This window comes from Borostomias antarcticus (genome assembly GCF_949987555.1).
Source record: "Borostomias antarcticus genome assembly, chromosome: 15".
Lineage (NCBI taxonomy): Eukaryota > Metazoa > Chordata > Actinopteri > Stomiiformes > Stomiidae > Borostomias > Borostomias antarcticus.
This window is the reverse complement of record NC_140248.1, coordinates 3,044,466-3,056,890: the sequence shown is the minus strand read 5'-3', so window position 1 is coordinate 3,056,890 and position 12,425 is coordinate 3,044,466. Positions and strand designations below refer to the sequence as shown.

The 12,425-nt window shown below is 49.8% G+C and overlaps 1 protein-coding gene across 3 annotated transcripts in view; it reads left to right on the top strand.

Annotated features, from left to right (window-relative positions):
- trim37 (tripartite motif containing 37) overlaps nt 1–12,425 on the top strand; it is a 72,865-nt gene that overhangs the window by 22,044 nt on the left and 38,396 nt on the right. For all 3 annotated transcript variants that reach the window (XR_014630791.1, XM_084449319.1, XM_084449318.1), the window contains exons 14-15: nt 2,861–2,975; nt 3,361–3,552. Coding sequence is in view for 2 of the 3 variants with exons in the window: in XM_084449319.1 (XP_084305445.1) it covers nt 2,861–2,975; nt 3,361–3,552 (307 nt within the window). In the remaining variant the exon portion in view is untranslated. The remainder of the gene's footprint in view (nt 1–2,860; nt 2,976–3,360; nt 3,553–12,425) is intronic.

Sequence of the window (12,425 nt, the reverse complement as noted above, 5' to 3'; positions counted from 1 at the left end):
TGGGCCGGACAGCAAAAAAATAGAGAAAAAAATACAACAGGCCAGGTCAAGCCTGGCTTATGTGCGTGGCTGGCTAGTTTCTATTCAGGACTGGTAGGATGGAAGCTAGTCATGCCACTGAAATAACTGTGAATTGAATTGAAATGACATGAAATTATGTCTTATAAATTAAGTCTTGTCACCTGGACACATCAGTTCCAATGCTTCCAATGCTAATTCAGCACAATAAGAGCGAGATTACCAGTTAGCTCGAGCTCACAACAACTAGCAGCAGCTTCCATAACATTAATGGTAACGGTCAATGGCTAAAGCAGTTACACTGATGATTCCTGTAACGTTAGCTATTTTTCTGCAATTGGTTCAACTTCTGTTTCTGGACAAAGGTAAGGGATAAACCCAGATAACACAAGGCTAGCTGACCTACAGCAGGTTCCCGATGGACGAGTTGGCGGCGGAATATACCACAAGGCTAGCGGACCTACAGCGGGTCCCCGATGGATGGTTCACCACCATTCCACCGGTAGTTAATTGTCTATATCCTAGGCCCATTGGCTGTGGGGTCCGTGGCGAGACTCCGCCCCCTCGCCTCAGAGCGGTTCGGGTGTAGGGCAGTTACTTCCAGGCAATCTCCATACACCCACTGGTGAAAACCGTGTGTCTCTAGCCCACTCGGGCTGAGTTGTGGGGTCCGTGGCGTGGACAGTGGCGTGGTGGCAAGACTTCGCCCTCTCGCGTCATATTGAGTCGGGGGCTGTGGACCTGGGTTACCCACCTGCCCCCACCGGTGAAGACAACTGTATCTCTAGCCCACTCAGGGGCTGAGTTGTGGGATCCGTGGCGTGGATAGTGGTGTGATGGCGAGACTCCGCCCCCTCGGGTCAGAGCTGGTCGTGGACAGTGTACCTCTCTCCGGGCTACCCACCTGACCCCACCAGTGAAGACCATGTGTCTCTAGCCCACTCAAGGACTGAGTTGTGGGGTCCGTGGCGTGGTGGCGAGACTCCGCCCCCTCACGTCATATTGGGTCGGGGGCAGTGGAGCCCTCTCTGGGCTACCCAACTGCCCCCACCGGTGAAGACAAGTGTGTCTCTAGCTCACTCAGGGGTTGCTGCCCTCCTGTGGCCGAAAACGGTAAATGCTCTTGTGGTAGCAACATAGAACTGCAGGTTCTGGGACCACTGCCTCTTGTGGTAGCAACATAGAACTGCAGGTTCTGGGACCACTGGCCGTGTCCGAAATGCCTGCTACCTGCTATATAGCAGGCGAGAAGTAGCATGCTACTTCAAAACTGTGCCTGCTATCTCGCCTGCTACTTCGCCTGCTATATTGGCAAAAAAAACGGTGAAAAATGTAGCATAGTTCAGAGCATGCTATTCCGGATGCTACGTCACTGTTCAGAGAAATTTTCAGGACAGCTGTCATGGCCGACGCCGGTGACTGTCAGATGGGGAAGAGCGAAGGCGTTTTTAAATGTAACTATTGACTTAATTTGTCGATTAATTTTTTTTTTCCCGTCAGTTATCTTAGTTATAACGACATGGAGCTACAAATGCAGTTTTGTGTATATATGTGGGGTAGAAATTAGATTTCGAGAACTCACGATGTCGTAGCTAACTAGTAGCCCTGTAGCCATGGAAACGCAAACGACAATACGTAACGACGCATTCCCGTCACCTGACTCGAGTAGCATGCTACATTTTCTCGCCTGCTATATCGTTTTTCGTGGAGTAGTAGGTACTAAGTAGCATGCTACTTCTCGCCTGCTATATAGCAGGTAGCAGGCATTTCGGACACGGACACTGTCTATCTAAGCCTGTTGCTGCCCTCCTGTGGCTGAAAACGGTAAATGCTCTTGTGGTAGCAACATAGAACTGCAGGTCTACAACGGGGCAGAGGCACACAGGGAGGGACCCAGGGAGGGACGACTACTGGATATTTGCTATTCTAGGTGCGCTGGCTTACAGCCACTCACAAAAAACAGCTGCAGATCAAGAGCAAGTGCCGACTCCAAGAATCCCCCGCTCCCTGGAGGTGATCCTGAGGGCGGAGGAAATCTGAAATCCGTTTAAAACATGAATAATGTGTCTGATTGAATTCTGTCTTTCATTTGGATAAAATTTTCAAGGGCTTATAACTTTTTACAAGGATAATCTAGGAAACTGATTGTGCATGTGTAGCCTACTACCATCTTCTACCATGTCAAAACATTTGCAGTTGTCTCAAAAATAAGGAAATTGCAGGTATTTGAAATGTGACAATTTTGGCAACTTGGGAAGCTAATGCAAATGCTAATATAGCGTTGCAGCTAGCAGCTTTATAGCTGGCTTTAATGGATTGGTTATGGGTTGGTTGGGACTGGCTGCATGTATTCTGCTCATGCACCTATGTGGTCACAGCTACTGAGAATTTGCACTTGTTTTTTTCTCTCTTGATGTCCCTTGTTTGGCATGTGAGATGCTCATAAACAGTCTACCAGATCCATCCCTCATCTCTCACCCTTAGTTCAGTGTTCACTTTTATTCCAGTCTAGATGTATATCAGAATCAGTTTTATTGTTATTGTAGTTTTTCAGCATACTGTGTTAGGAATTATCTTTCGGTCATGGTGCATAACATGGAGACGACATTGGACAGGGTTCAGCGACGAGACAGGGAAGTGCAAAGAGCAAGTACAAAATATATTGTGCAAAATAAGATATAAAAAACTATACAAAGTGTAGTGCGGTCAGTATACAGTGTACATGAAGCGAGAAGCGTGTCTCTACTTTGCACTGTGCCTAACTGGGCTGAGGATAGCCCAGAATAAATGGGGCTACTTGTGGAGGTGACCTGGATCTTTCCCTGTGCTTGTCCCTGAGCAGGTACCAGGTGCGATCGCCCACTTTCTTCCAGAAGTGCCGAGACCAGTACTGGTACATCAGCCAGCTGGAGTCGGCCCAGTCCAGCTACATCCAGCAGATCAACAACCTCAAAGAGGTGGGCGGAGGGGGGATGATGAGAGCTGTTCTGATGACTCTAGCACATTCTTTCTGTTCTTAAGCTGTTCCCAGTGCCAGGACATATATGGTCAGAATCTAGGAATAGAGAGAAGACCAGGTGCAAACAGTACATGGACGCAAATCAGTTATTATTATAGTACAATAACGTTTCATAGGTTATTAACAAAAAAACAAAGGTGTTAAATACATTAGCGACCTTAGAAGCCATATTGTCTTAGCTGGGTTTGGGTTTCTTTCAAGGCTGACGTGTGTGTGTGTGTGTGTGTGTGTGTGTGTGTGTGTGTGTGTGTGTGTGTGTGTGTGTGTGTGTGTGTGTGTGTGTGTGTGTGTGTGTGTGTGTGTGCGTGCGTGCGTGCTCTCAGAGGCTGGCTATCGAGCTGTTCCGCAGACAGAAGTCGCGCAGCACGTCCCCCTCTGACCTGCGGCTGGGCCCCTCTGTCTCGGAGAGAGACCCCCGCTCAGGGAAGAGGGCCGGGGCCGAGGACGGCGGACAGACCACCATCACCGAGCCCAAAGAGGAAGAGGAGGAGAAGACCCAGCACGATGACTCTAATGTGAGTGACAGGTTATTGTTCTGTGTGTCTGTGTCTGCCCAGAATGAGAACTCTGTGTGTGTGTGTGTGCGCCTGCTCGTCCAGAATGAGAAGTAAGTGTGTGTGTGCGTGTCTGCCACTGTTGTGTTGTCTAGACAGTGAAGGGATTCTCATTATTTATCGTTCACGTTGATCTCATTTAAATTGATGGCTTCCCAACAGCACCTTATCAAGAGTCTACAGCCCTCGGCTAAATTACATTTCAACAACATTGATAAATCTTTCCAACTTTACTTCCTCTTAAAATGTTGCTTGCTCCTGTTCAAATAATGACCTCAGCATGGAGGCTATTATTGCAAGGTGTTTCGTGACAGGTTGCAGTAGAAATTGGAAAAACTTGCCTTTTCAGCACGGAATGTCAAACTTTGAACACATCTAACTAACTTTCTACGCTACTCAAGGTCATGTGTTAAAAGTTTGGCAAATACCTTGGAAGTGTCAAACTAGATGTTGTTTGAACATTGTTGTTCTCTGTAGTGTCTTATGGCCTGTACAGGCTACATTTTATTTTTTTTGTCTTTCACGATGGTCACAATGTCAGATTAGGCGAACACGGTTGCATACATTCTTGCCGTGTTGTGGTCGGGACACTGGCAACATTACATGAATGACCGCGACAAATCATCATGTGCTGTCTTTCACGGCCGTGCCCGTCATTGCGCGAGTTCAGGTAGTTCGGTCAGGAAATGGTCGGAAGTAGGCTATTGTATGCACTGTATTCAAGCTTTATTTATGGTGGCAGGGTGTTGTGACAAATAATTCTGACTCGCGGCAGAATGCGATTCCCTATCTTTGAGTTTTGAGTTTATCTTTTGACTGCCAAAACCATGATATGCAGGCTACCACAACTAGGCTATATCTGCCTCATTAAAACTACAGTTGAAGTAGCCTATTACGTTTTCGTCTGGGATTCATCCCTTTTTATCTACCGACTCAGTAGCCTACCATCCAGTGACCTAAAGATGCAGGCTAACCACAGTAAATGTGAGGAGAGATAAATAATAGGCTTTGACTTTATAATAATAATAGGCCTGTCACTTGTAAACTAGGCTATTATGTTCCTATTCCAATTGCTCTCGTAGTTTATTATCGTGGGTGTTATAGCAGTAGGTAGCCATAGGTTCACATTGCGATGTGGTCATCTTAAAACCTAAAATAGCCTCGCTTTCTGTGACAAGTTGCCCCTCTTGTGATGTCCTGGTCTTTACTGAGTGGTAGAAACTATAAACACTTGTTTTGTCAGAAGAAGAGTGCAGATTGAACTAAACACGAAGGGGAGTGAGTCAGAATTTGACGCAAGCTGTGTTGCTCAGAGTCATGGAAAAGAAAAACAATTGTGGAGCCGTTCCTGGGTGTCACAAAGAGGACAGCATGGGCTGTCTATCCTTCAAGGAGAACTTGAGGTAATGGATGTGTTAAAGGAGTAGTGAAGGGAAAATTCATGTTTAGCCCTGTTTTAAGGTTACTTATGATCATATACAATGGTTCAAAATGTTGACAAAACTAGCACTTTTGAGAAAGTCTGATTGCTCTACCACCGTTTTGGTCGTACAATGGATGTGGGTGGGCATCTTGAAAAATCTTTCAAAAACATCTTAAACACTATGACCAATTATGTGAACAAAAATGGGACAGAATGCTTTTTTCATTTCTGTGTGACTTTAAGGAGATTGGGCATGAGGAAGTAGAAAATAACTGTAAACAGGAGTTCATAGGTTACTTACGTAACCCCGGTTCTCTGATAACATGAGTGAGGTGTCTCACCTATGGGATATCGTCTCAACCATGATATACCTGGAAGTCATATTTAAAACGTCTGACATAGTCAGACCTGTCACGTGTGGGCGGGGAGCACCTCCCCCGTATAAAACCACTTGTGACGCGTGGGAACGTCCTTCTTGGCCAAAGCTCCCGTGAATGCAAGCAGGGCAATTTTGGTGAGACACCTCACTCATGTTATCAGAGAACCAGGGTTACGTAAGTAACCTATAGTTCTCTTTCTAACATTCGTTTCGGTGTCTCACCTATGGGATAGATATAGACTACTCCCGAATTGCAGAATATAGCCAGGGACGCATCGCCGAGCCAACTCAGCCGTCCCAAGAGGACCCTACCGCCAGGACTGTGTGTGCCAATGAAGGCACCGTCACATCCAACCGGTAGCTCGCCGCAGCACAGATATTACCCACTGACAGACCTCTGAACAGTGCCCATGAGGTAGCCACACCCCAGGTAGAATGAGCCCTCAGACTCCCTGGGGGACGTAAACCTCTGCATTCATAAGCCATCGAGATGGCGTCCACAATCCAGTGCGATAAACACTGACTTGAAATGGGTAACCCTGAACGAGAGGGAGCCCAAGAGACAAAGAGCTGGTCGCTCTTCCTCAGCGCTCTGGTTCTATCCAGATAAACGCGCAACGCGTGCACTGGACACACAGTGGAGACGCCTATCCTCGTCGGAGGAAAAAGGCGGAGGATGGAAAGCCATAAGCTCCAGCGTGGAGACGCAGGAGTCATTAACGACTTTGGGCACAAAAGCAGGGTTAGGCCGTAAAGAAACCTTAGACAACCCAGAGGCAAAGTGCATACAAGAAGGATGCACTGACAAGGCATTTAGCTCACTCACGCGCTTCGCTGAAGACAAAGCCAAGAGCAGCGCGGTCTTAGAGAGAATTTTCATCCCCACAACCCCCAGAGGCTCGAAAGGCTGCATAGACAGCGCCTCCAAGACCACTGACAAATCCCAGGAGGGAACCAGTGGTTTAGACACGGGGCGAGAACGCCTCGCACCTCTCATAAACCAGCTGACCCATGGGTGCTCCCCCACCGAGGAGGACCCAAAACCCTGGTGACAGGCAGAAATAGCAGCCAGGAATACCTTAACAATACTGAAGGCCCTGCCCTTATCCAACAAAAACTGCAGAAAGCAGATGACTTTGGAAGCAGAGCAGCGGGTAGGAGTCACCGACTGCTCAGCACACCACCTCACAAACACACGCCACTTGTTGTCATACAACTCAGTGTGGCAGGCGCCCTGGCACTGAAAAGAGTGTTAATCACAGAGGGTGAGAAATCATCCGTATGAACACTTAACCCTTCACATGCCAAGCCCACAGGGCCAGGAGTTCTGGCCTGGGGTGGAAAATGTCCCTGTTCGCCTGAGACACCAGGTCCCTGCGTAAAGGAAGAGGCCAAGGCTAGCCGGACAGGAGCGGGGTGATCTCCGCCAGCCACAGTTTCCCCGGCCGATACGGCGCAATGAGTATGAGAGACAGCCTCTGCTCCCTTACTCTGGCTAGAGTGGGGATTATGAGGCTGACCTGGGGAAACACGTAAAGCAGCGCGTCTGGCCATGGATGAGCCAGCGCGTCCACACCCCAAGGTGCATCCTCTCCCGTCAGGGAAAAGAACAGAGGACACGCGTTTGTTCGCGATGCGAAGAGATCTATGGCAGCTCGGCCGAACATCCCCCATATCCCACTTACCACCTGAGGGTGGAGACACCAATCACCGTACCAGGGATTTCCCCTGGAGAGCAAGTTCGCTCCCACGTTCAATACGCCCAGGACATGGACCGCGCGTAAAGAGGGAAGGAAGCCGCTGCTCCACAGGATCAGCTTGCGCGCGAGTGCGTGCAGGTTCGATGAACGAGTGCCACTCTCACGATTGATGTAGGCTACTGTAGTCGTGTTGTCTGTCCTGACCAAGACATGGCGACCCCGTATGAGGGGTAGAAAGTGCCGTAGCGCCAGAAACACCGTCAACAGCTCGAGAGAGTTTATGTGGGCCTGTCGGAGATGTGGGGACCACGTCCCATTCACAATCCTGCCCTCGTGAGCTGCCCCCCAACCCGCGAGAGACGCATCAGTCGAGACTACCGAACGGAGTGAGACCACTCCCAAGGGGTTCCTGGCCTCGAACAGAGTTGGGTCTCTCCAGAACCGGAGAGCTCTGACACAGCTGGGAGTCACTGTCACAGTGCGATGCAAATGTCGTCTTGGGAACAGACGAATGCCTAACACCCAACGTTGAAAATCCCACATATGCAGACGACCCAGAGGGACAACTGACGGGGAGGATCCCATGAGTCCGAGCAATCGGTGACAAATTCTGAACTTGACCGACTGACCGCTGCGGAACAGGCTGACGCACTGGTTGAATGAAGCGACGCGAGGGACAGACAGCCTGGCTCGGAGAGACACCGAGTCCAGCCTGAGACCCACATATTCTACAGTCTGAGCTGGCATTAGCGAGCTCTTGGTCGTGTTTATCTTGAAGTCCAGCCCCTCTAGGTGGGAAACAAGAAAAAGAGTGTCCTTCATTGCTTGCTCCCGAGAGAGCGAACACAGGAGATAATCGTCTAGTTAGGCTAGAATTCTGAGCCCCTGACTCCTCAGGGGAAGCAGAGCAGCCTCCACACACTTCGTAAATATCCGAGGCGCTAGGCTCAGCCCGAACGGTACCGAGAGATACTCGTAGGCTATGCCTAGATAAGCGAACCTGAGATATTTTCTGTGAACAAGATGTACGCGTATATGGTAATACGCATCCTGTAGGTCCACTGACGTGAACCAGTCATTCAGACGAATGGTACGAGACAGAGCGTTGTGATTGATCATACTGAATCTGTATCGCTTGATGTGTACGTTTAGAGAGCGCAGGTCCAGAATATGACGTAGCCCCCCCCCCCTTTCTTTGGAACGAGGAAATACCGAGAGTAGAACCCCTGATGGCTCTCTTCCTCCGGTAGAATTTGTACGACCCCCTTGTCCAAAAGAGACAAGATTTCTCTCTCCAGGACTAGAGCAGACTCCCCCCGAGCCACTGATTCGATCACCCCTCTGAAAGGCGGTGGTTTCGATGCAAACTGAAGCCTGTAACCCTTGGTTACCGTCCTCAGGACCCACAGGGAAGGTGCGCATGCGCACCATTGCTCTGCGTGAGCAGCGAGAGGACCCTGGGGCTGGGCTCTCACTATAGGTGGTGCAACGGCACCCTCCGGTAGTGTTATGAACCGCCTTATTTTCAGAATTATTTCCATTGCCCTTGGTTGAAAACCTGGTTGCAATGTTGTGAAACACTTTATTACAGAATGTCTGTGTGCTTGGGTGACACTGTTGAACACACCCTGCTGTCTGAACTCCCCCGAACGTGCCACTCTGGGGCAGCAGGGTGGGAGACGAGACTTGAACATCACCGGGGAACCTGGTGCGACCGTTCCGAGGGCACTGGGGCGTGAGAACACTGGGTGAACCACCATACAACGGAACATGTTGCGGTCCTTCTCCACAACTTGCAGACTTGACCTCAAAGGCGTCGGCGTGGGAGGCAAACACTGGAGCTTGACTTCTGAACGAGTCAGCGCACAGAGAGAGACCGCCCTGCGTTTGGGAACCACAGGGGGGCTGATGGAGGGAACCCCTCCCCGAGGGCAAGCTAGGTAGCTTTCCTCTTCGACCCGGTCATGGCAGCAGGGCGGTTCTTGTTCGCCACCACCGCAAAGAATGGCTTACCCTTTGGTCTAGGTGGCCTGTGGGCAGGCGCCGCTGGCACCCCGCCGCCTCCGTCGCCGCCCTGGCCGCGCCCTGAGGTTTGGGTCCCTTAGGGGGGGGCTGTGCCTTAGGCGCCTGGGCAGCTCTCTGGAAAACCTGAACAGGCCTTGGCACAAACTTGCGAGGGAGACAGAGCTGGAATGCTTCCTCCTCCTTCACGCGGGCGTCGAACTTCTGTCGCATCGCTGCGATCGATGATCCGAACAGTTGAGTGGGTACAACCGGAGCATCCAGAAGCCCTTTCTTCTCCTTGTCGGAGAGACCTGATAAGTTCAGCCACAGGGAACGCTCCCCGACAACATCCAGGGCCATAGTGCGGCCGGTGCTCTGCACGGCGCCGCGGAGAGCGCGTAGAGTGTAATCACTCACAACACAGATCTCCTCCCATGTCTGGGTGTTGGGCTGTTCCCTGTCCATCTGCGCACCCAAGTCCGCCAGCAGCTCCGCTTGGTAGGCTACCAGCAGAGAGGCGGCGTTTAGAGCGCGGACAGAGAGAGCAGAAGCCCTGTAGCCTCTCTGGAAAACGGAGGCTGTGAAGGTGTCCCCTTTTCCCAGCAGGGAGGGCCCAGAGGAACCAAAAGTGGGTCTCTTCTGGAGATGGAGATGGTTGGCTACCGAAGGCTCCACCGGAGGAGGGCTGGATAACCCTAATTCCTCCATGCCGTGTAAGTCAAGTCCACTGAATCCTGGGACAAGAACCCTATTGGTTAAGGGCTTGTCCAAAACTTTCTCATCTCCTCCATGCAGGCAGGCACAGCGGGGATGACCTGCTTGGGTGCAGGAGTGGACGTCGGGAGACTTTTCCCGTCATATAGGCTCCGCCTAACCCCTTGCACACCTTGGGTAGATGGCCACTCGAAGTCGAGCCTGTCCGCCGCGCGGCGACAGACGCCGTTCAAGTCCTGGTCCCAGGGGGTGTCACCTCCCTGAGCACTGGAGGGGCGGGAGCCCTGGCCTAACTGAAGGGGGTTAACTGCCCCCTCGTCCTCGGATGAGGGGTTGAGTAGCTCCTCATCCTGCTCACAGCCGAGTTCGAGAACATCCTCCTCCCGGACCTCGAACGGCAGAGAGGGATCCGGGCACACAATCTCCATCTGCTCCGCCCAGGTAGGCGCGGGTGCGTCATCACGGCAGTCGGGGGAAAGGCTATCCCCGGCAGCATGGGGACTGGTGAGGACGTGGCCGCTGGCCGTGATGGCAGCCTTGCACCTCCTCACCAAGTACTTTTTGGGAAGATGGAGGCAGTGCTGGCACGCAGAGGCTCCCTCCAGGGCCTCCTGGGCATGCTCGACTCCCAGGCAGCCGATGCAGAGAGGATGAGAATCCTTCCCTGCCACCAGCGACCCGCAGCCGGCTGCACACAGACGAGACCCGCCCTCCTGGCTTACTTGGCTAGTAGCCATGGAGTCCCAGCACACAAGGTTGGCTACCGTGTGTGTTAAGGTCGAGTTGAGGGCTAAACTCGATGTAGGTAATAGCTAAGGGTAAGCTAATTACCTAACAGCTAGCGCAAATAGCTATGAGTAAGCTAGCTAGCTACGACAATTAGTCAGCTAGCAGGCTTGGCTCGCCTGTACAGTTAGCCAGCAGAAAAAACTAGCTATGAAGCTAGTTAAACAATCAGGAATAAACCTGAGAAACACAGCGAGAAAAAGGATATATCCCTCGAACATGTAGCCGCGCTCCTGGGGACGGAAAGTATTTTTGTCTCGACGTCGTCGAAGTGAGCAGTTCAGCGGTACGACACACGAGGGAGCAATCCACCAAGGTATATTCTTCACGGGGAAGAGATAAAGAAGGACGTTCCCACGCGTCACAAGTTGTTTTATACGGGGGAGGTGCTCCCCGCCCACACGTGACAGGTCTGACTACGTCAGACATTTTAAATATGACTTCCAGGTATATCCTGGATAGGTGAGACACCGAAACGAATGTTAGAAAGAAAACCACATTTCTTCACTGTTGATTGCCAAATGGTAAGAACGCATGCACGAATGGCTGCAGAATCGTCAACAAACTTTCCACTCTCCTATTCCTTATCTTCACCAATTTATTTTATTTTAATTTTATATAAACCTTTTATTTTGACTTGAGGATTTCTGAGGTTTCCCTTATTTACAGAAATGACGAGTGAACAAACAGGGGATGAACAGAGATAGGAGTAAAGGAGTAGTAAAGGGAAAATGCCTGTTTAGCCCTTTTTTAAGGTTACTTATGATCATATACAATGGTTCAGATCAAAACGTTGACAAAACTAGCACTTTTGAGAAAGTCTGATAATTGCTCTACCACCGTTTTGGTCATACAATGGATGTGGGTGGGCACCGTGAAAAATCATTCAAAAACATGTTAAACTCTCAATTTCAAAGACAAGAAACTCACCGAGGTGTTAGTTGGCGTTCTGACATATAATTCGTCATAAAGTAAGATTCTAGTTAATCTGGAAAGGCTTTTTTAAATATTAAGCATAGGACTATTTAGTCGCAGCACATACGTGTGTAAACTTCCGCAAACTAGGTAGCCTAGCAACATAAACAATAACAATAGCTACCGTAAGTAGTTCCGCTTCCTGAATTCCCTCTGCGGATTGATCTACACATCTACAACGGTCCCGTCAATACAAGTCAATGGATTTCATTAAATGATCAATGAAACCCTACAGGATTCATACTTTGCGGCGAATTTGATGTCAGAACCCCAACAGACACCAATTACCCCCTCAGTGAGTTTCTTGTCTTTTAAATTGAGAGTTTAACATGTTTTTGAATGATTTTTCAAGGTGCCCACCCACATCCATTGTATGACCTAAACGGTGGTAGAGCAATTATCAGACTTTCTCAAAAGTGCTAGTTTTGTCAACGTTTTGATCTGAACCATTGTATATGATCATAAGTAACCTTAAAAAAGGGCTAAACATGATTTTTCCCTTTACTACTCCTTTAAAAAAAGAAATGCCAATGAAGGTTGATCCACAGGATTCCAGGTGTGGTGTTGTTCTAATGCTGTGTGAACGTTGTGGTGTGGTGTTCTAACGCTGTGTGAGCGTTGTGGTGTGTTCTAACGCTGTGTGAATGTTGTAGTGTGGTGTTCTAACGCTGTGTGAACGTTGTGGTGTGGTGTTGTTGTAACGCTGTGTGAACGTTGTGGTGTGTTGTGTTCTAACGCTGTGTGAACGTTGTAGTGTGGTGTTCTAACACTGTGTGAACGTTGTGGTGTGTTGTGTTCTAACGCTGTGTGAACGTTGTAGTGTGGTGTTGTTCTAACGCTGTGTGAGCGTTGT